The following is a 22204-nucleotide window of genomic DNA, read 5'->3' on the forward strand; positions in this document are numbered from 1 at the left end:
AGTATATCTTGAAATCTGGTGTTTTCATGCCTCCAGATTTGCTCTTTTTGGTCATGATTGCTTTGACTACTTGACCTTTGTGACTTAGAGATTTTTTTCCAGTTACACGATGAATGTAATTGATATTTTGATGGAGATTGCACTGAATCTCTAAATTGTTTTTGAGTAGTATGCATGTTTTAATAACATTCTTTCATTTCATGAACATGGGCTACCATGTCAAATTTTTGTGTCCTGTTCAATTTCTTTCATCAGTGTATTGTAATTTTCATTGTACGAGTCCTTCATGCCTTTGGATAAATTTAGTCAAAGGACATTTTTTGTTAGCCATTGTGAATGAGGTTGCCCTTATGCTTCCTGTCTTAGAAAATGTATTATATATGTATAAAATGCTATTGATTTTTGTTAGTTGATTTTGTATCCTGGAACTTTATTAAATTTATCAGTTCTAACAGTCTCTAAGTAGAGCCTATAGGTTACTCTATAAATAAAATCATGCCATCTGCATACAGGTATAATCTAACTTTCTATTTTCCTATTCGTCTGCCTTTTCTTTCTTTGTCTAGCATAATTGCTTTAGCTAAGACTTCCAGTTCTATATTGAATAACAGCAGTGATAGTGGATATTCATGCCTGGTTCTGGGTCTTAAAAGAAATGCTTTCACATTTTTCTACTATTCAATATGATGTTGAAAATAGACGTCATATATACTCCTTATTATGTTGAGGAATATTCTATATAGGTTCTATATAGATCTATATGATCAAAAGACATGAGAGCTCAGTAGATTATTAGAAAGTTTGAAGTCTCTTATGTAGATGCCTACTTTTGAACTGAATACCTCAAATAGAGCACTTACTTTGCCAAAGCTAGCCAAATTTATGATAGATACATAGTTTTACTTTTCTGTTGCATTTATTTTATTTGAGAGAGAGGTCTCCTATCTACTGGTTCACTACCCAAATATTCTCAATAGCAAGGGTGGGCCACAGCAAAGCTAGGTGCCCCAAACTCAACCAGTGTCTCCCATATCGGTGGCAGGAACACAAACACTTGAGCAATCACCTGTTGCCTCCCTTGGTGTGCATTAGCAGGAAGCTGGAATCAGGAACAAAAGTGGGGCTCAAACCCAGATGCTTTGAAATGGATGTAGAGACCTCACGAAATGGCTTAATCACTACACCAAAAACTGACCCCAATAATTCTACTTTTGCAAATATCTTTGTAACATCTAACACCAAATGTGCAATCTAATAACTTCCATAACCAATATTTGTTGTTTTACCTGGAACAACAGAGGCCAAATTTATTTGTTCTTTCATATAACAGTTGTTTCTTAGTTCCTCTTTTTCAAACCAAACATAAAATTGCTCAGACTCTCCAAACCATAAGTGAAAAATAAATGTCATTACTGTTTTCCAGTGCCGACTTCAGATACCCTATCATATTTCTTCTTCTCCAAATTTTTTTAATATTTTGTCAGTGTGTCCTTTCAGTATGCTTCCAAGAAGTAAACATGCTAAGAGAGATAGTAGGACTAATGCCATCCATGACAAATAAAATAGGAAGCCTTCAAAAAAAATAAAGAATGTAAATTAAATGCACAGGTAACAAGCACCTTAGTAACTGAACAACTCTATCCAAAGCCTGATGATTCAGAGCGTCTGTTGAAATACTGAGTATACATTTGTAGCCTATGAAAGACACCTAACCTCTACTGTGTCCTATACAGTATATTTTATAGATGTGGCAGATGATGTAGAAGTAATGCTTGGCCAATTAGCTAATGCCATAAGACTGGAGAGGAAACAGAAGTGTTGGGTTTAAAAAAAAGAGAGAGAATGAAACTTTAAAAGACCTTTAAATAGCTAAGAGCAATGAGGAGCAACAAAATGACTAAGTAAATGTAAGCAAGAATAAATGTAAGACTCTAGGTTGGTTTAAAAAAAAAAAAAAACCCAAGACTATTAGTAGAGAAAGTAGGAATGTGCTTTAAGTTGTAAAAATGATTAGAAATTTTTGTCAAAAGATAGCTCACTTTGAGGCAGTTGTCCCACAGCTATTTTGCAATTTAGACTGCATAAAAAATGTAGAACCCAGAATAAATGAGATGTTAGACACTTGGTTGACAAGATCTTACTTGGGATAGTGAATTCTGTCCAGGATGACACATTTAAAGAGAACTTGACAACATGAAATGCTTTTACAGTAGACAATGTTGGGTGGTAAAGGAAAGGAATATTATTTCCATACAGTCTTGTCCTTCAAAGTATGATCCATGGATCAATAACATCCACAACACTAGGCAATTTGTTAGAAATGAAAGCATCCAGGGGCCCAAGCTATGGCGGAGTGTGTTAAGCCACCATCTGCAGTGCTGGCATTCCTATGAGTGCTTGTTCAAGTCCTAGCTGTTTCACTTCCAATCTAGCTCCCTGCTAATGCACCTTGGAAAGCAGCAGCAGATGGTCCAGTTCCTTGGAGCCCTGTATTGATGTAGGAGACCAAGAAGAAGCTCCTGACTACCAGCTTCTGCCTTGCTCAGTTCCAGCCATTGTGACCATTTGGGGAGTGAACCAGCAGATGGAAGATCTCCCTGCCCCCATAACTCTGCCTTTTGAATAAATAAATTCTCCAAAAAATGAAATGAAAGAATATAAAGTCCATCCCAGAGCTACAGAATCAGGCAGGAGGCACATTTTAATAAGATGCTGTGATTATTTGTATACACATTAAAGTTTGAGAAACACTGTCTTGAGAAGAGTTTTATCTTGAGAAAGCTGTAGTACAGCTGATAGTTCTATTAGTACATATGAAGTACTCTCACAAGGAAGAGAACTGGGGAATCAAGAAAGGACTTGCCAACAGGCAGAGCTTCTCAAAGATGAAAGGGATTACAAGGTGAGGAAAGGGATTCTAAGGCACAGAACATGCCCCCATTTGCAGAAGAGTTCAAGCATAAACAATCACTGATTGAAAGTGTTTTTTTAACAACTACTGCCAATTATTAAGCTCCACTATGCTATTTGGTTAGGAGCCTAAGATTTGTTTTATGTAATTCTTATATCCAACCTACTAGGTAAACTCTCCTTGGAAAGTCTTTATTTATCTATTTTTTTTACTGAGTGGAAAAGTACTGAAGGGGTAAGAAAAGTTAAGAAACTTGTCTGTCATTACAATACCAGGAGATGGTGGCATTGAAAAAAAAGCTTAAGTCTTCCTGATGCCAAAATCTATCTTTCAAGCATTGGATCAGTGAGAACAACAAATGATTTTTTTATGACCTTTCCTGCTCTGAGACAGTTCGATATTATTTCACTGTAATACTGAGCTAATACTTAAATCTCATCACTAGATTGCTTATTTAATCAACAAAATTTCCAGGTCCTGTTTTGGGGATGGCTTTCAGGTCAGGTATCATATTTTGAATTTTCACAATTTATTCTGGAATTTAAATCACTGTGTAATTTATATTTATTACTATTAAATTTCACCTTATTGATTTTGGCCCAACGTAAAAGTTTATAAAGTTTATTCTTCATCATAATTTTGTATCCGATTTAGACTTGTCATATATAGAAATATATATATATAGAAATATAATAAACACAGGCTATATTAAATGGTATCAGGTCACTGCTTGAAAGATCCAAAAAAATCACTCCCACTCTAGTAAGCAAACCTCGAGGTCTGAACATGTCCAAGCACAAAAGTTTGAGTTACAATTTCATCCAGGCATGAAGTTTTTGTGGGAAATGCTTTGCACCAATAAAATTCACAGAAGACTGACTGATAAACCAATAATGTCAATAAATTTATTTTATATGTACCTTTTTAGACAAAAATCTATATATTTAGCTTTTCTCATTTGAGGATTTTTGCTATCAAAATGGCCTATGAAAAAGTTTTAAGTAATAATCCCAGTACAATTAACAGCTGTCAAATTGGACTTAAACTCCAGTGATATGTTTATATGCTCCTTCTATGACTAAAGCTATCTATTAAATAAGTAGATTGAGAGACAAGTATCTATATGGATAGTATTTGTCACTTTGCTTGTCCCTCATGGCTAACATTAGTTCAAGTAATTAGTTAAGGAACATTAATCTTGCAATTAACAATATATTTTGGTGGGGAGAGTTCCTTTACATTAAAAGCAGAGAAAAGTTAGTAGGCCTGAGATACCAGGCAGAGGTTCACCCACCTCAGCCTTAGCGAAGCAAAAGCTTTACCAGACGATTGCTCATCATTACTAAGTGATCTCTAGAAGCTGTGTGTATGGTGATCAGCAGTAGCTCAAGCCCACCGGCTGTGAGTCAGCCACACTCCATCCCGTCCCAGGGGACTGCTGCAGATCTCCTGGCAGCCTTGCCCACTTCTGCTCTTGCTCTGCAACAATGTATTCCAGGAAGAACCAACATTATTTTTTAAAATGTAAATTAGACTACATCACTCCCCCACCTTAAAAGCATCTAGTGGATTCTCCCAAATCACTTGAATAGATCTGAGCTACAACCTGATCCCTGCCTCTCTCTCCAATCTCATCCTGCACAATTCTTCCCCCTGTGTCGCGAACTGTAGCCCATCTGGCCAGGGCCTTGGGACATTTGCCTAGAAACCTGTCTTTGATCGTCTCACAGCTGACTGCTCATCAGCTATGTCTCAGCCCAAATGTGCCGCAGCCCCCCCAAAAAGCCCTTTGTTGACTACTCCTGTTACTCTTTCTCACTACCTCATTTTATTTAATTCATAGCCTTTGTCTCTGAAATTATCCATTTTTAAATCTGTGTTAATCCTTTTCCTTCTCATATTCCCATGGGCAGGAACCTTACTGTCTTGTTCACCACTTCATCCCCAGCACTTTGGATAAGACTTGCCACATAGATGTTCAATAAATATTAGCAGAAGGAACACATGAGTGATGTTGTATGTGCCTTTTATTCCTAACATCCAATAATTCTGTATTGAATGTCAGGCCTAATATGTCATTTGTGTATATTTTACCTATAGACTGTATTTAAATGGTCAAAGAAAACTATGATTGCAACACGACGTCTCTGTACTGCATTTTGTTTTAGCCTACATGTAATGAATGCACAAATTCCGCGCAGTTCACGTCTTCTGTTAATGCCTAACCTTTCCCAGCAATGCGAATCCACGCCAATGGACTGTCAGTTTCGGAACGACAATCAACCCTCCCTTGATGAAAAGAAGTGTCAGAAGGATTATTGTCCACGAGCGCTACCGCTCCCCGGCAAGAGAGTACGACATTGCCGTGGCGCAGTTCTCCCCCAGAGTCGCCTTTTCAGACGACATTCGCCGCGTTTGTTTGCCGGAAGCTTCCGCGTCCTTCCGACCGAATTCGACGGTCTACATCACGGGATTCGGAGCGCTTTTCTACGGCGGTGAGTATCGTAAGGCCCTGTCGAATTAGCTCCATCAACATTATCCTGCCAGCCATTTCCACACAACTGGGTCGGAAACGTTGAAGCTCTTATTTTACAAGTAACAGAAACCGAACTCAAACTAAGTAACGCAGAAACAGAAACACAACACCAGAACATGTTGGTCTGGGGAACTTCGAAGTCCACTTAAGTCTGGTTTCAGACACAGATTCAGGATTTCGCAGGGTTTGGGGGGTTCTAGCGCCACACAGTGGTAAAGCTGGCTAACAACAACTCCAAGCTTACACCAGCGTCACTCAATGAACTGAGAGGGAAGAACATTATCCTTTGCCACAATAATCTGAAAAGTCTTCGCATTGTCCCAGCTGTGTCCAGCGGTACTCACACTGATTGGCCAATTCAAATACTCTGGTGTGTATGCAGCACAATTTGCTACAGTAATCACGAGACTAAGAAACATCAAAGCATCAAAGCATTTCATTCTCTCAAATGATTGAATGCCATATATTAACTTAATTTCCATAAAAATAATAATGATTTAGTTTTAAATTTTTTAGGCACTCTAATTCAGGCACACTCTGGATTCTAGAATGTGGTCCACGTGGAATTTCTTTAATTCTGCAATTGCAAAAATGAAAAAGGACTCCCACATAGGACAAAATCTACCCATCAAACTCAATACAATACATAAAAAATTTACTAGTAACAAGCCTTTCATTCTCAGTCTCCCTTGAGGAACAAGAATAACCTTTCACTATCTTGGCCAGGAATAGGCTTTTTGGTCTCCAGATTATTTGCAGATAGTCCATGTGATTTGGTTCCACCTTCAAGACACTAAAATATTTATTGCTTTCCTTCATGTCATTTTATCAGTCACTGAAAATATTACCCATGGTTTGTCAATTTTAGTAGAGCTGCAAGTCTGACATCTGTCTCTGCACCCCCTCCAATGGGTTCTCTCGTTGGATAGAGTTTGCAGTCTGTGCTTCAAAATGATGGAAGGGACATCACAATTTCCTTCTGGCTTGGTGGGAAAAGTCATTTTTTGCACAAAGTCTGAGGTTACCACAGAAATATACTTGACATAATAGGTGTGAGGAGCAAGAAAACCTGATGTTTATAGAATACTCCAGCCCACAACCTCTGCAAACACAGTGATTACAAGCATCCATAGATCACCCACCCGGAGAGACCATATCCAATTCCATAAAACACACATTAACAAATTTAAAAGAATCATACCATGTGTATTCTGTAATCATAATGATAGAAAATTAGAAATCAGTAATCAAAAGATTGCAGATACTTTCCAAAGCCCTAGAAATAAAATTATGTACCTATAAATAAAAAATCCCTAGGAAAATTCTTAAGAATACATAGAACTGAATGAAAACTATATACATATATAATGAAAACTATATATTTGCAAGATACAGCAAAAACAGTATTAACAGAAATGTGTAGCAAATACATACATTAAAAGAGAAGGTCTTAAAAACTGAAAAAGTAAAGAAAGTATAACTCTAAAACATAATGAAGGAAGGAAATAATAAAGAGTAGAACTGAGTGAAATTAAAAGCAAGGACATAATAGAGAAAATAAATTAAAAATTTTGATAAATTTAATATCTTGTGATAAATGATATTAAACGTTCCCACAGTCGTTGAGATATATTCAGACTTGCCCAGACTTATAGATTGTGCTTTTAATAACCTGGAATACATTTACTAACCAGTTTGTTGAAAAAGTTATGAATTTACACTGTTACCAACAATATGTAGATTGTCAGTTTCACTTTACCCTTTCCAACATTAGACATAAAATTATTTTATGTATTTTTGTATTTATTTAAAAGACAGAGTGACATAAAGAAAAGGACAGAGAGAAAGATCTTCCCTCCACTTGTTCACTCTTGAAATGCCCACCATAGCCAGACGAGGCCAGTCTGAAGCCAGATTGGAACTCCATGTGGGTCTCCCATTAGGGTGGTAGGGACCCAAGTACTTAAACCATCACCTGCTGCCTCCCAAGGTGTACATTAGCAGGAAACTGAATTGGAAGCACAGGCAGGACATATACACGCGCACGTGTGTGTGTATCAATTGTATTCAAAGAACAGAATAACATGAAAATCCTTTGGCATATTTCTGAGAAATTTTAAAAATCCAACTTTTTTTAAAGACTTTTTATTTATTTATTTGAATGTCAGAGTTACACAGAGAGAGAGAGAGAATGAGAGGCAGAGAGAGGGAGAGAGAGAGGTCTTTCATCTACTAGTTCACTCCCCAGATGGCTGCAATGGCCGGAGCTGAGCTGATCTGAAGCCAGAAGCTTCTTCTGGGCCTCCCATGTGGGTTCAGGGGCCCAAGAACTTGGGCCATCTTCTACTGCTTTCCTAGGCCATAGTAGAGAGCTGGATCAGAAGTGGAGCAGCCGGGACTCGAACTGGTGCCCATATGGGATGCCAGCACTGCAGGCAACGGCTTTACCCGCAATGCTACAGCACTGGCCCCAGTATTCTTCAACTTTGCTAAATTCATTTTTCAGTTCTAATAGTTGTTTGGTGGACTCTTGGTGTTTTCTCTATGTATAAAACACATAGATATATAGTTGCTTTATCAAGTCTAGGAAGAAGACCATGTAGGCATTCAAAGTCTCTGTGAGCAATCTGGAACCCACAAACACAAACTTTATGAAATACAATGCCCACCTTAGATATATTAACTAATTATTTTTAAAGTAAAGGCACAAAGGTTTTACACACACACAAAAAGAAAACAATGGTTTTCTTACTTATAAAAATGTTATAGGATAATAAGTATCATTAAATTTACCAAAATTTATTCAGAATTTTTTTTCTTTAGAAACTAGTTATATTAAACTCATTATGCACTAAAAATTTTAGCATGAAAAATATTAGGTTGGTGTGTTTGTACAGTGGGTTAAGTCGGCCACCTCTAACTGTAGCATTCCATATGGGCACCGTTTTGAATCCCAGCTCTTCCACTTCCCATCCAACTCCCCGCTAATGCAGCTGGGAAAGCAGTGAAAGGCGGCCCAACTGATTGGCCACATGGGAGGCCCCAATGAAGTTCCTGGCTCCTGGCTTCGGTCTGGCACAGCCCCAGCCATTGAGGCCATGAGAAATGGAACAACAAATGGAAGATCTCCCTCTCTCTGTCTCCCTTTCCCTCTCTCTCTCTCTTTGTGTGTGTGTGTGTGTGTGTGTCCCTCTCGCTTTGTAATTCTGCCTTTCAAATAAATGAAATGAAATAAAATAAAAAGTCTATCTACTTCAGTCTAGCTAAGGATGCTGATTGTGAATATTAAATTTACTTTTTTTCTCCTTAAGGGGAATCCCAAAATGATCTTCGAGAAGCCAGACTGAAAATTATAAGCAATGATGTGTGCAAGCAACCACAGGTGTATGGCAATGATATAAAATTTGGGATGTTTTGTGCCGGATATCTGGAAGGAATTTATGATGCCTGCAGGGTAAGTTAAAGAGATTATTTTAATATCACTAAGTTAAAAACCTTATCTGGCCCAGGAAATGTTGTATGTTTTTAATATTAGTATAAAATGCAGATATTGTGCTATCTTGAAAAAGTTCTAAGTGTACATTTCACAACACAAATGCTTCTGAATGATTTCTTAAAGTAACAAACATAATTTAAATTTCTTAATAAGTAGAAATCCAAAAAATTTATTTTCCTTACAGGAATAATAGTCTAGAATGTAAATGATCGCATTCAATGAACTATAATGTGAAGTTACATAAATGATATAAGTTAGCAAATTTTTTTCTTGCATTGAAGATTTGGGCAACGAGTATCATAGAAATGTTGTTAAATGATGCCTGATGAATAAATGGCACTTACCTAGTTACAGAATAAGAAAAGAATATCACAGGAGAGAGGAGAATCAAAACTGTGAAGGCGTGGCATTACAATCCATATTTGAGGAAACCCCAAGGAACCTGCTGGGTCAGAGCTTAAGGAGTGTAAGAGGCGAGAGAATACTTCACAGTGGGAAGGTTGGATTGGGCCACGTTATGCATATGGGCTTGCCTTTCCTGGTGATTTCCTGTCTCCTTCAACATCTGCCCGGAATGTTTATTTTCCAACAAAAGTTTGACTGTTTCTTCCTGGAGGAACTTGCTTTTTATCTTGCAATTCTTGGAAACTCCAAAGAGGTGACTCTACATAGTGAAATCATGAAAATGACATTGATTTCAGGTAGCAGAGAGCTCTGCCCAAAATCTTCCCAAACTACACAGCATGAGCAGCTTCTGTCTGGAAATGAGCAGGGATTTTGTAGCCTATGGGCTGGGCAGGAATGGGAAAAAGAAAGCCAGAACTGGGGGACTCCAGCAAGAGGTCAAAACCATGGGAAACAGGTGGAAAGGGACAAGAAAAATCCTGGAGTAGATGGGATTTAGGAATCCAAACAGTGAGATTAGCAATGAGCCTCAGGGATGATTCGTGGTGACAGGGAGGCTCCACAGGATAAGGAGCAGAGGCAGGATTCCTGCCTGACAGTGCAAGTGAGTAATAAGACAAAGCTTTGGTCACAGAAAAACATGGTGAGTTATAAGCAAAGTGACTCAGGCATAAGGATTGAGTGGAGAATACAGTGATTGCAACCGGGGGATGTGCTGAGGGCCCTAGTCAGATAAAGCAGAAGTCGCAGCACCAGAATCAGTTTGACTTTCTCAGATTTACCAAATACTGATCTACAGCTCAACAAATCCTCTTCCCTATGTATAAGGTTGGTCCCAAATCCTGCTTGGAGAGGAAATAAGACAGAGAGAGGGAGCCTTTAATTTTTCAGAGATCTAGGTAAGAACAAAACACAAATGACAAATGGATCAGAACTGCTGGTATGAAAAGCAGAAATGCAAACCTTTGACAGTTTTGTGATTCTGATACCCCCTCAATGGCCGCTACAAAGCCAGGAGCCAGGTGTTTCCTCCTGGTCTTCCATGCGAGTGCAGGGCCCAAGCACTTGGGCCATCCTCCACTGCACTCCCAGGCCACAGCAGAGAGCTGGACTGGAAGAGGAGCAACTGGGACAGAATCTGGGGCCCCAACCGGGGCTAGAACCCAGGGTGCCAGCGCCACAGGCAGAGGATTAGCCAAGTGAGCCACGGCGCCGGCCAGGACCCCTAGTTGCAACCACACAGGCACTAGTACTCTGATTGGAAAGCTCTCTCAAAATGGTGTTCAGAATCATTCCTGAAAACAGCCAGTGGGTTTTGGCAACATTTTTCTGTGGGACCCATAATTTAAAATTAGGTAGCTGGTGACATGATATATGGAAGAATTAGTCCTGAAGTATCCCAGGAAGAAACAGAGGATCAGGTACCTAAACTAGCACTCCAATATGGGATGCAGCCACCCCAAGCAGCATCTTAATTGCTATGCCAAATGCCTGTCCTTTATCTTTTCTTTTAAAGTGTATTAACCAATAAGAACAAAAGAGAAAGGTTGAGAAGAAACTCTGGCACAATTTTAAAGGATAGAGAGAAAGTAGAAGAATTTTAACTGACTTAATAGAGACGTTAAGCCATAAATGTTTTAGGTGGAAAGAGGTGCAGAATGTCAGTTTTATTTATTTTTTTAAAAGATGTATTTGAAAGAGTTACAGAGAGAGGTAGAGACAGAGAGAGAGGGGTCTTCTATCCGCTGGCTCACTCCCCAATTGGCCACAACAGCCAGAACTGCGCCGATCTGAAGCCAGGAGCCAGGAGCCCTTTCCGAGTCTCCCACGTGGGTACAGGGGCCCAAGGACCTGGGCCATCTACTGCTTTCCCAGGCCATAGCAGAGAGCTGGATCAGAAGTGGAGCAGCGAGGACCAGAACCGGCGCCCATATGGGATGCCGGTGCTTCAGGCCAGGGCGTTAACCCGCTGCGCCACAGTGCCGGCCCCCAAAATGTCAATTTTAAGTAAAAGTCACCATCTGAGAGATCACAGAACACTGAAGGTTGGGGTCAGACATAAGCTAGAAAAACAGAAGGGAGTAGTTAAAGACTGCTCAGAGAAGATTTAACACCTCCCATTTCTCCCTACTCTTAATAACCAGGAAACCACTCCCTCCATTTCTCACAGCACAAGCCCCTCCCTCCAATCTAGAAACTCAAGATCTGGGAAGTAGCTCCGTAGCCATTGAATCTGAGGCCCTTTGAACACAGTGACATCAAACCCAACTGAGAGCAGAAGGGAGTCGTCATGAGCTAACAAGGTGGAGATTATATGGGACCAGCCCTCAATCTTCTGCCATGTAGTGTCACATAACACAACAGCAGGTATATACCATTCCTCCAGCTTTCTTCTAAAGCAGGAGATTGTAGTGTTCTCCTCTAGAGAAGACCAGAGCCTAGAGAAAAGTTCCCCACATGCTGATGTTTAAAAGACACTTTGCAGAATAAAGAGCCTCAGCCAACACACAAGCATGGAGCTTCAAATCTAGGCTCTAGTGCCTTACTCTGCAGCCAATCAGAGAGCAATTAGCTCTGCAAATGTGGCAATAATACAATCATAATTTTAAAAGTCCAGTGGAGGGACTGAAAGCTAAAGTCAAAAATATTTCAGAAAGAAAAAAATATAATGAGGAGGAAAATAAGAAAATTAGAGCATAGATGAGTAGGTCAAGCATCAAAAGATGTGAGTTTTGAAAGCGGGAAACATGGGAGGACTTATCAAAGAAGCAATAAGAGCACTATTTCAGGTCTGAAATGTACTGCCTTGGGTTAAAAAAAGAGCCCAGATAGTGTTGGGTGCAATCAATGAAGAGATTCTTTCCAAGGCCTAGCACTGTCAACTCTCAGAATACTAGGATAAGGAGAACTGCCTTAAAGCTTTGAAGGAAGCCACGTCAGGCCCACCCAGAACTTTAAATTAATACTAGAAAAGACTGTGGAAAATGCAATCAGATTTCAAAGAAAAAATGACTCCAACCAGATCCCTGCTCATGCAAACTAGCTATCAAGTGTCAGGGTAGAATAAAGAATTTTAAACGAATAGTGACTCAAAAAAAGTACCTCCCATAGCTTCTTTCTTGAGAAACCTCCTGAGAGGTTATCTCAGCAAAATGAGGAACTAAATCCAGACCGTGGAAGAGTTGGGGTCCAAACACATTGTGAAGCCAACACAAAAGAAGGGTGACAGATAGTCCCAGGATCATAGCTTGCCCCAGGAATGCAGTAACCAAGTCACAGCAGAAGAAAGGAACAGAGGGTGGGTGTGTATGTGTGTGTGTGTGTGTGTGTGTGAGAGAGAGAGAGAGAGAGAGAAAGAGATAGGGAGAAAAAGAAATATTGACAGAGAGAGTAAGAGAGAAAGATGGAGGAAGAGGGAAGCTTTATGCATGTGTGTGTTGAGATGAGGAATATCTTCAGAGGGAGTAAACGAACTCTCAAGTTGTCAATGTTCCTTACCATTAGTAAAAGTTATTGCTAGGTCTTAGTAGAGCTTTCAGAGTTTTCAACATTTGCCACAAATAGGTAAGAAAGTAGCCACATGAAAAAGAAGGCATCAAAGTCTGCCAAATGAAGGTAAGATAATCAAAACGTTATTTTATTCATAAAAAAATAACACTTACAAAATGACATTAATGTACACTTCATGCATGAGCATGAGTAGTCCAAAACTAAGATGCTATAAAGATGTTGTGAGGGAAAGTCAGAGAGGTAGTAAAACAGCTAAATTCCTGGGACTAGCATTGTGGCATAGCAGGTTAAGCTGCCACCTGCAGTGCCAGGGTGCTAGTTGGAATCCCAGCTGCTCCACTTCTGATCCAAATCCCTGCTAATGGCCTGCAAAAAGCAGTGGAAGATGGCCCAAGTGCTTGAACCCCTGCCATGCACACAGGAGACCTGGACGAAGCTCCTCACTCCTGGATCTTGGATCCTGGATCCTGGATCCTGGCTTCAGCCTGGCACAGCCCTGGCTCCTGGATGGAAGATCTCTGTCTCTCCATCTCTCTCTGTAATTGTGACTTTCTTACCTACATAACATAAAATTTAAAAACTGTATGTTTTATTTTAAGAAAAAGATTTATTTTTTATTTGTTTGAGTTACAGAGAAAGGAGGAGTGACAGAGAGAGAGAGAGAGGGAGAGAGATCTTCCATTCGCTAGTTCACTCCCCAAATGGCCACGGCAGCCAGGGCTGGGTCAGACCAAAGCCAGGAACCCATAACTTCTTCTAGGTCTCCCACATGGTTACAGGGCCCAAGCACTTGGGCCACCTTCCACTGCTTTCCCAGGCGCATTAGCAGTGAGCTGAATCAGAAGTGGTGCAGCTGTGTCTCAAACCAGCACTCATATGGGATGCTGGCACTGCAGGCGGAGGCTAGCTGCTATGTCACAACACTGGCCCCATCTAAACATTTTCTAAAACATTTATTTATTTATTTGTAAGGCAGAGTTACAGAGAGAGAGAGGGAGATACAGATACACACACACACACACACAGAGAGAGAGAGAGAGAGAGAGAGAAATATTCCATCCACTGGTTCACTCCCCAAATGGCCACAATGGCTGGAACCAGGCCAGGCTGAAGCCAGGAACCTAACACCAGCCCACTATCCAGAAAACAGCAAGCTAAGCAGATAATTTAGTGATATAGGATCAGGTATGATATGAAATTATTATACAGGCATTAAGTGACTATGTCTTGGGAATAGACTGGCCAAGGAAATGTGGGACACAGGAGTATGATTTTTTTTTTAATCCTTTCCATTTTTCTTTGTAACTCTGGATTGTTTACTCTAAAAAAAGAAAATTTAATTTGAAAATGTGGAAAGTGAATCTTAATTGAGCCTTTTTATAATGTTTAAATCCATGGTTAATTAAATGTTCTATATTGGTAATCTATGCATATATTTCCAGTAATAAAATATGTGGTTCATCAAAATATGTTAAATAATAAATATTATATTTAGTCAATTTTCATTTTTTTTTATTGTCAGGGCGATTCTGGAGGACCTTTAGTGGCAAAGGATAATAAAGATACCTGGTACCTCATTGGAATTGTGAGCTGGGGTGATAACTGTGGTCAAAAGAACAAACCTGGAGTCTACACAGAAGTGGCTTATTATCGACACTGGATTGCTTCCAAAACGGGCCTTTGATTCACTTCAGAAGTTAGACAAAGGGCTGTATGCAGGTCATACATGCATGAGAGTCCAAGTATTCACAGGGCATAGCACAATGACTTGAGTCAAAGACTAGGCCTGGCACCATGAGACACTGACATGATGTAGTTTACAACCACTTTAGTTGACCAGTAATCTATAGGCAATTTATAGAGTTTTCTTTATAAACTAAAAATAAATAAAGCAGAGAAAGTTGTTTAAATTGGAAAACCTGGAGTATGAGTCACACAATCAATTTTTGATAATAGTCCACGACATTTTTAGAAGGCCTTTGTCAGGGGTTTCCCCATAAGGGAAAAACATTTTGAAGTCTTAATGAGTCCAGGAAAACCTTACAGGTATATAATTCCTTATCATTCCTCCAGGGTCCAGAAATACATTTTTTTCTTCTTATTCTTTCAGGTGTTACAAAGAGTTTTTTCCACCATAAGAAGTGAATTCTCTTCTTCCAAATCTATCTGAGGGACACTCATGAAAGAGCGATCTATTCATAAGAAACAAAGTCTAGTGAGAAATCAAGCCTGAAATCACATACCAGTGTTTAGTTGCGAAACCTCTCTTACTCTCTTGTTGATTTTTAAATACACACACACATATACACACACTCACCCACAGATAGACCTTACCCTATAGACACAAACAGAGGAAGCCTGATTAATGAATGCTATGTGTGAAAGTATCTGAAGAAGTTTGTGGAAAACAGAATTAAAAGAAAAAGTTTGTTTTGGTTCAAAAAATATGGAAATCAATGCAGTTTTTTTATAATACACATTTTCCATGAACTTTCTGAAGCACATTTATATAATGATTAATCAAAAATATATTTTTGCTTCAAAAATATTGAACAAGTTGATGACAACTTCATGAGCAGTACCAGAACAAGTACAAGAATTTATTTTCTAAATGTAATTACATGTTTTGACCACCAGAGGGAAAGTGTGTATGTTATTATCATAAGATTAAATGCCTGGAAAAATGGAGAATTTACTAATACAGGAAAGAATCAAAGAGTGTTGTCTTTCGCCATGGGAAAAATAATGTGACTCCCTTGTATTTCTACCACCAATTATCCCCTACCATGTGTGTCCTGCCTACTACAGCCATGGAACCCTACTTTTTTAAAGTTTTTTAAATACTAATTGTGAGTACCTATCCCATAGTTGTCTGAAAGACAAAACTAACTCCCTATGTAAAGTATATCATGAAGTCATTAGAAGAGTCAGGCTTATGCATTCCATAATAAAAATTAAATGAAAGCGTTGTCAAAGCTGCTACTCTGCTTAGCAATGTCCTCAAAAATATCAATTTGTGGGCTGGAGAATCATTTAGTCATTGAGTCCAAATATAACCCTAAGCATACACTTACTTTATTACAATTTCTTTCTAAAAGAGACTTGCAATTCATTCACCAAAAAAGAGTTGATATGTAATTTAGACTCACAAGATTTTGTAGTTTAGAAGAGACAGCCCAAGTCACACAGTCCAGTGCATTTGTTGTGTCTAAGATAACTGAAGCTGGGAAATTTAAGTGGCTGAAGGAAGCTATAGGTAGTTTGCAGGCACAACAAGCCTAGAACTCAGGTACCAATTCCACATTTCCTTTTTCAGACAAAGGATCTTTATGATTGTGCATATTTATTGAATCATCAAATCTTTGTGAATGCTCGGGAGTCTGTTTTAAATTAGGAAACATGAATTTTAAAGGATATGATTTACTTGGGCAGCTGGCTGTCAATTCTCTGAATGAACTTCAAGACAAGGTCAGTGTGTGTGTGTGTGTGTGTGTAAATACATATAAGCATGAAAATTATCCTATATTCAGGTGGTAAGGTAGTATTCTAATTTCTAATGTTAAGATTCAGGAAATGACCTTAGAGTTCTGAACTTTGTATTTCTAAACTGCTTTGAACTGCTTTTGGATCACATGTAGGCAAATATTGATATATTGTAAATCGAATAAAATTGGTGATTAGAACATTCCAAAAAGAGTATCATGGAGTCTGTGTTAGACCAATAGTATGAATCTTTCAACTGAGATTAAGAGTCCTATTTCCTGGAACTGGCGCTGTGGCATAGCGAATAAAGCTGACCCCTGCAGTGCCGGCATCCCATATGGCCACCAGTTTGAGTCCTGGCTGCTCCACGGCCGATCCAGCTCTCTGCTATGGCCTGGAAAAGCAGTAGAAGATGGCCAAGTCCTTGGGCCCCTGCACCTGTGTGGGAGACCCTGAAGAAGCTCTTAGGGACTGAACCAGTGGATGAAAGACCTCTCTTTCTCTTCCCCCCACCCCAACCTTTCAAATTAATAAATAAATAAATCTTTAAAAAATGAGTCTTATTTCCTTTAAATAAGTAGTTTGGGTCACCCAGATACAGAATTACTCAGCCTTGGCACTGCCAATATTTCAGCCTGGATAATTCTTTGTTGTAAGGGGCTGTCCTGTTCATTGTAGAATATTTAGTAGCATTCCACTAGAGGCCTATAGAAAACTCCCTCCTCCAAATTCTGAAAACAAAAACAATTATCTCCAGACATTGGCAAATATCTCCCAACCAATAACACTGCCCACTGTTGAAACTATTTTGAAAACAGTTGATAATTTCTAGAAACGTGACAGACTCCTTAAAGTTATGACATTGAGTATTCAAAAACTATAGTATAATGATCAAGATTTGCATTCACTCCTATGTTCCTAAAAGAATTGGCAGCAGAAATGTCTGGCGCTTTACTCATTGTCTATTTTGAGTACAGACTGATCTTCCCATGCACAATGTACTTGGAGAATTTCTCTCATGCCTAAACCATAGTCACAGAGAATCATTAAATATTACCATAAGGAGAAAGTTGTATCAAAAACATAGTCTAGTGGAGGTTCACCACCTGTCCACAATCCACAGTAAGAAATATTTTTACATCACATTTTCATACACACAACAAAACACATTCAAAATAAAAATCCAAACAGAAGTTTCACAATTCACTACCTACCCTTACTAAATACGATGAAATTTAATATTTTTATTCTATTCCATAATATTCTATTCTCTTCCCTCCTTTTTAAATTTTTACTTCATCAACTAAGGTGATTTCACAATCTAATGGGTCACAACCTGTGGTGCCTTTAGAACATTCTAGAATAATCCATCAGTATTATTAACATTCAGTTGTTAATATCTCATCTAATCCTACTTCTCTCTTCACCTTCAGCTTCTCATTATACTCATTAAGCAAACTGTGTTAAGTTTATTATTCTATTCAATAATGTTAATGCCATGCTATCAATTTTCCCTTTGCCTGCAAAATGGAGCCCAAATCCAAGTCACCATAGCATCTGAGGCCTTTAAAATCTTCCAACAGTCAAAAGAATTTTTCCTTGCTTGTCTTAGTACTCTGTTCCACTAGATGTTACTCTTTATCTTCTAAACACATCTTCTCCTTTGGCCAGCCTGTTCCCTTCATTCTAGAAGATCACCTTCAACTCTCACCTCTACCAGGAATACTTTTCTTATTATCCCAGACAATATTATTCTCCACCCAAACCTCTTTGAAATTATTTTTGCTGCTCCAGTAAAGTACTTTTGACACTTGCCTCTGTACTATAGTTTTTATGAACATGTAACGTCCCTTAAAATATTGTAAGTCCCAAAGGGCTAAATTCTACCTTGGGATTTTTGTGTCCTCTACGGTGTTTAGAATAATACTCAGCATGTTATGTTTTAGGTAAATGTTTAGTGGCAGAATAAAATGATGGAGCCTGGCTGTTACCTGCTCCTCCCAATTCACTTTTCTTTACCGGCTCTTCCACCTGTACAGACCCATTTGGCCTATCCTTGAATGTTCCTAAAGACCTTCCCACACCAGAAATAATCAAACTATATGCAGACTCTCACTCCTGACCGTCATCTCCCTGAGGTCCCTCTAACTCCTGAACTTTTCCTATATATCCTTAAATGAGCACACCCCAAACCTACACTTATACATGGAAATAAGTTCAAGAAGCAAACCTCAGTGAGGTTTCACTTTAAGTTCCCTTTTTGTTTGTTTTCGTTTGATCCACCAGTGCTGTGCTTTCCTCTCATACTTCCAAGAGGGCATGGTAGATATGCATGTATATTCACCTGACTGAGGTTCTTCCTTGTTGAATTTTCCTAGTGGGAAATAATAGAGATAAAATAAAAATTCTAACAATATATACTTTTAAAAAGGTCACAGAAATAAAGGGATTTGAATTTTGTAAAACTAGTATGTTTCATAGGTTTATATAAATCTATATATCACATCTGTTAGTTTCATTTTTCCATAAACTCTTTTCATTTCCCATAGATAATAACATAGAAGATAATTAGAGATTTCTGGATGAAGGAGCAAAAGGGGTCAGTACAAGGGAATTGATTTTTTTAATAGCTGCAGAATTCTTCTGTGGTTGAATTATGTTGCTGAAGAAAATACCAAATTACAAATTTTTCTGTTAAAGTGGGAACTCTTTTTTTTTTTTAAGGCAGAGTTACTGAGAGAGGGAGAGAGAGGAAGAGACAGAGAAATTTTCCACCCGCTGGTTCATTTCCCCCATGGCTGCAACAGACAGGGCTGCACCAGGCCAAAGCCAGAAGCCAGGAGCTAACTCCAGGTCTCCCACGTGGGTGCAGAGGCCAGATGGTATGGGCCATATTCTGCTGCTTTCCCAGGCCATTAGCAAGGAGTTGAATCAGAAGTAGAGCAGCCAGGACTCCAAATGGCACCCATGTGGGATGCCAGCATTGCAGGCGGCAGCTTAACCCGCTATACCACAATGCTGGCCCCTGGAACTCTTTTTTTAAACCATGTTATTAGAGACAGATGCTGACAGGCACACCTACTGAGTGTTTCCATCCACTGATCACTCCCCAGATATCTGCAACAGCCTGGGCTGGGTCTGGGATCAGAGCCAGGATCAGGTAATGCAACCCAGGACTTCCATGTGGATGGCAAGAACTCAGTTATTACTTGATCCATCACTGCTGCCTCCCAGGGTCTCCACTGCCATGGAGCTGAAAATGAGAATCAAACCCAGACACTCTAATATGGGACATGGATATCCTAACCACTAGTCCAAATGCCCACTCCCAAAGTGGAAGTCTTCTTTACAATAGGTACAAGCAGAGAACAGAAACCACATTTTTCTTTAACTTAATAGCTGAATATTACGTACCTTAAAATTCTGTAGGAACTGTGGTGTTGACGTGGATAGAGGACCAGTTCAGAACTAACAACTTCATGAGGGCATTAGAGACCACCAGGCTAGTGTTATATTAATATTAAAGATAACAAATAGGCTTCAACAGTCAGGAAAAAAAAAAACACAAAACAGAAATTTTTAAGATTACACTAACTGCTCTCAGCCTTGAAATAGATGTTATGGGTTTGAGTACATTAGATGATGTTCTGTAGCATGCAAAGTTATTGAAAATCCCTGTGTAACCTGTTGCATGTTTTGCAGGAGCTATAGGGATCAATTAGGGGCCAGAGTTATGGCATAGTGGGTAAAGCTGCTGCCTAAAACACCAGCATCCCATATGAGCACCAGTTCAAATCCTGGCTGCTCCACTTCCAATCCAGCTGCATCAATGGGCCTGGGAAAGTAGCAGAGGACTGCCCAAGTGCTTGGATCCCTGCCAGAAAAAGCTCCTGGCTACTGGTTCCCAGCTTCAGACCACCCTGGCTCTGGTCATCGCAGCCATTTTGGGGGTGAACCAGCAGATGGAAAATCTCTCTCTTCCTCTCTCTGTCTCTCTTTCTGTAACTCTACCTTTCAAATGAATAAATAAATCTTTTAAAAAATCTAGTAGGGTAACATCATAGCACAGAAAAAGTTCCCGATTCAATACCACCCTAGGTTAAACTGTTGCTGCCATCACTAAGCAGACCACCACTGCATTCTGGCCATCCCAGGACCACCCCAGGAGGCTCTGGCATTTGATGACGTCTTACTCTCCTTAGGAACATCCTAGCTATCCTTGTGAGGTAGTTTGTGTTAGCTGGAGTTTCTGGCTAGATGACTACAAAATCCTAGTTAGTTAGGTATCTCAAGGAAAAATTCCAGGGGCCAGTGCTGTGGCGTAGCAGGTAAGGCGGCCACCTGCAATGCCAGCAATCCCATATGGGTGCCGGTTCGAGTCCTGGCTGCTCCACTTCCAATCCAGCTCTCTGCTGTGGCCTGGGAAAGCAGTGGAAGATGGCCCCAAGTCCTTGGGCCCCTACACCCATGTGGGAGACCCTGAGGAAGCTCCTGGCTTTGGATCAGCACAGCTCCGGCCAATTGGCAAGTTGTGACCAATTGGGGAGTGAACCAGTGGATGGAAGACACCTCTCTCTCTCTCTCTCTCTGCCTCTCATTCTCTCTGTGTGTAACTCTTTCAAATAAATAAATCTTTAAAAAGAAAAAAAAAAGAAAAATTCCATTACTTATCCCTGGTAACCTGGGTTCCAGGGTCACAGGAATTGTCTGGTAGTTTTGACTGTGTGTTCCCACGGAAAGCAACACCCTGAAAGGAAGAAAGGTAGGAATTGTGGTAGTATTGGCCATGGGAGGCTAGGCTTATGGTTCCACAATGCTGGTCCCTGCAAAAGAATACTTCAAAAACATGAAAGGATGCTTTACATAAAGAAGTAGGATCCTGGAGAATTACATGAGTGGAAGTCCAAGAGAAAAGGCAATCACTAGCATTGGGAAGTCAATCTCTAGGACATCAAGCACAGTTATTTCAAGGGAGGAAGATGGAATAATCCCTGTTGTTACATAGAGGAGGTATCTCTGAGGTTCCAGACAAAACCCCTTCCCAAACATAGACTTTTAAAAGTGATCAAAGTAGAAAGGCATGAAATGGATCACTGGAGAAACATAAATGTCTTCGATTAACCTTAAAGAATACCATTTATAAACTCTTGTCAATTATCTTGTTGGCATCAAGGCCTAAGTGGACAAAACAGAATTCTTGTCAGTTCTGTTCTTAATATTGTATTAAATGTGGTAACATGGGGCCAGCGTTATGACGCAGAAGGCTAAGCCATCATCTGCAATGCCACCACCCCATATGGGTGCCGGTTCATGTCCTGGTTGCTCCACTCTGATCTAGCTCTCTGCTATGGCCTGAGGGAGCAGCGGTGGATTTGGGCCTCTGCACCCATGTAAAAGAAATAGATGAAGCTCCTGGCTCCTGGCTTCAGCCTGGCCCAGCTCTAGTTGTTGCTGCTATTTGAGGAATAAACTAGAAGGTGCAAGATATCTCTGTGTGTTTCTCCTTCTCTCTCTGTAACTCTGTCAAATAAATTTTAAAAAAATAAGTCTTTGAAAAAATGTGATAATATAACCTGGTTCCATCACATACCACACTTTGGTTGTCCAGCACAAATCTTACCTATAATCAGAGTTCCTTCTGCTTCATCAGGGATCTAGATAGGCAACTGGGAAACAAGACATGGCCACTCCTAGGTTAAGAGTCATACTCCAAGGGTCCCCACTAATTCTCTGGAGAAAACAGCAGAAGATGGCCCAAGTACTTGGGCCTCTGGCTCCCATGTGGGAGATCAGGATGTAATTCCTGGCTCCTGGCTTTAGTCTGGCCCAGCCCTGGCTGTTGGTGGCCATTTGGGAAATGAAC

At 39.7% G+C, this 22204-nt stretch overlaps 1 protein-coding gene across 1 annotated transcript in view; it reads left to right on the top strand.

The window, feature by feature from the left end:
• TMPRSS11A (transmembrane serine protease 11A) overlaps positions 1-14542 on the top strand; it is a 64983-nt gene extending 50441 nt beyond the window's left edge. The window contains exons 13-15 of the mRNA XM_062198935.1: positions 5147-5406; positions 8759-8901; positions 14381-14542. Of these exons, the coding sequence (XP_062054919.1) occupies positions 5147-5406; positions 8759-8901; positions 14381-14542 (565 nt within the window). The remainder of the gene's footprint in view (positions 1-5146; positions 5407-8758; positions 8902-14380) is intronic.
• Positions 14543-22204: the final 7662 nt, after the last annotated feature.

This window comes from Lepus europaeus, chromosome 8 (assembly GCF_033115175.1).
Source record: "Lepus europaeus isolate LE1 chromosome 8, mLepTim1.pri, whole genome shotgun sequence".
Classification (NCBI taxonomy): Eukaryota; Metazoa; Chordata; class Mammalia; order Lagomorpha; family Leporidae; genus Lepus; species Lepus europaeus.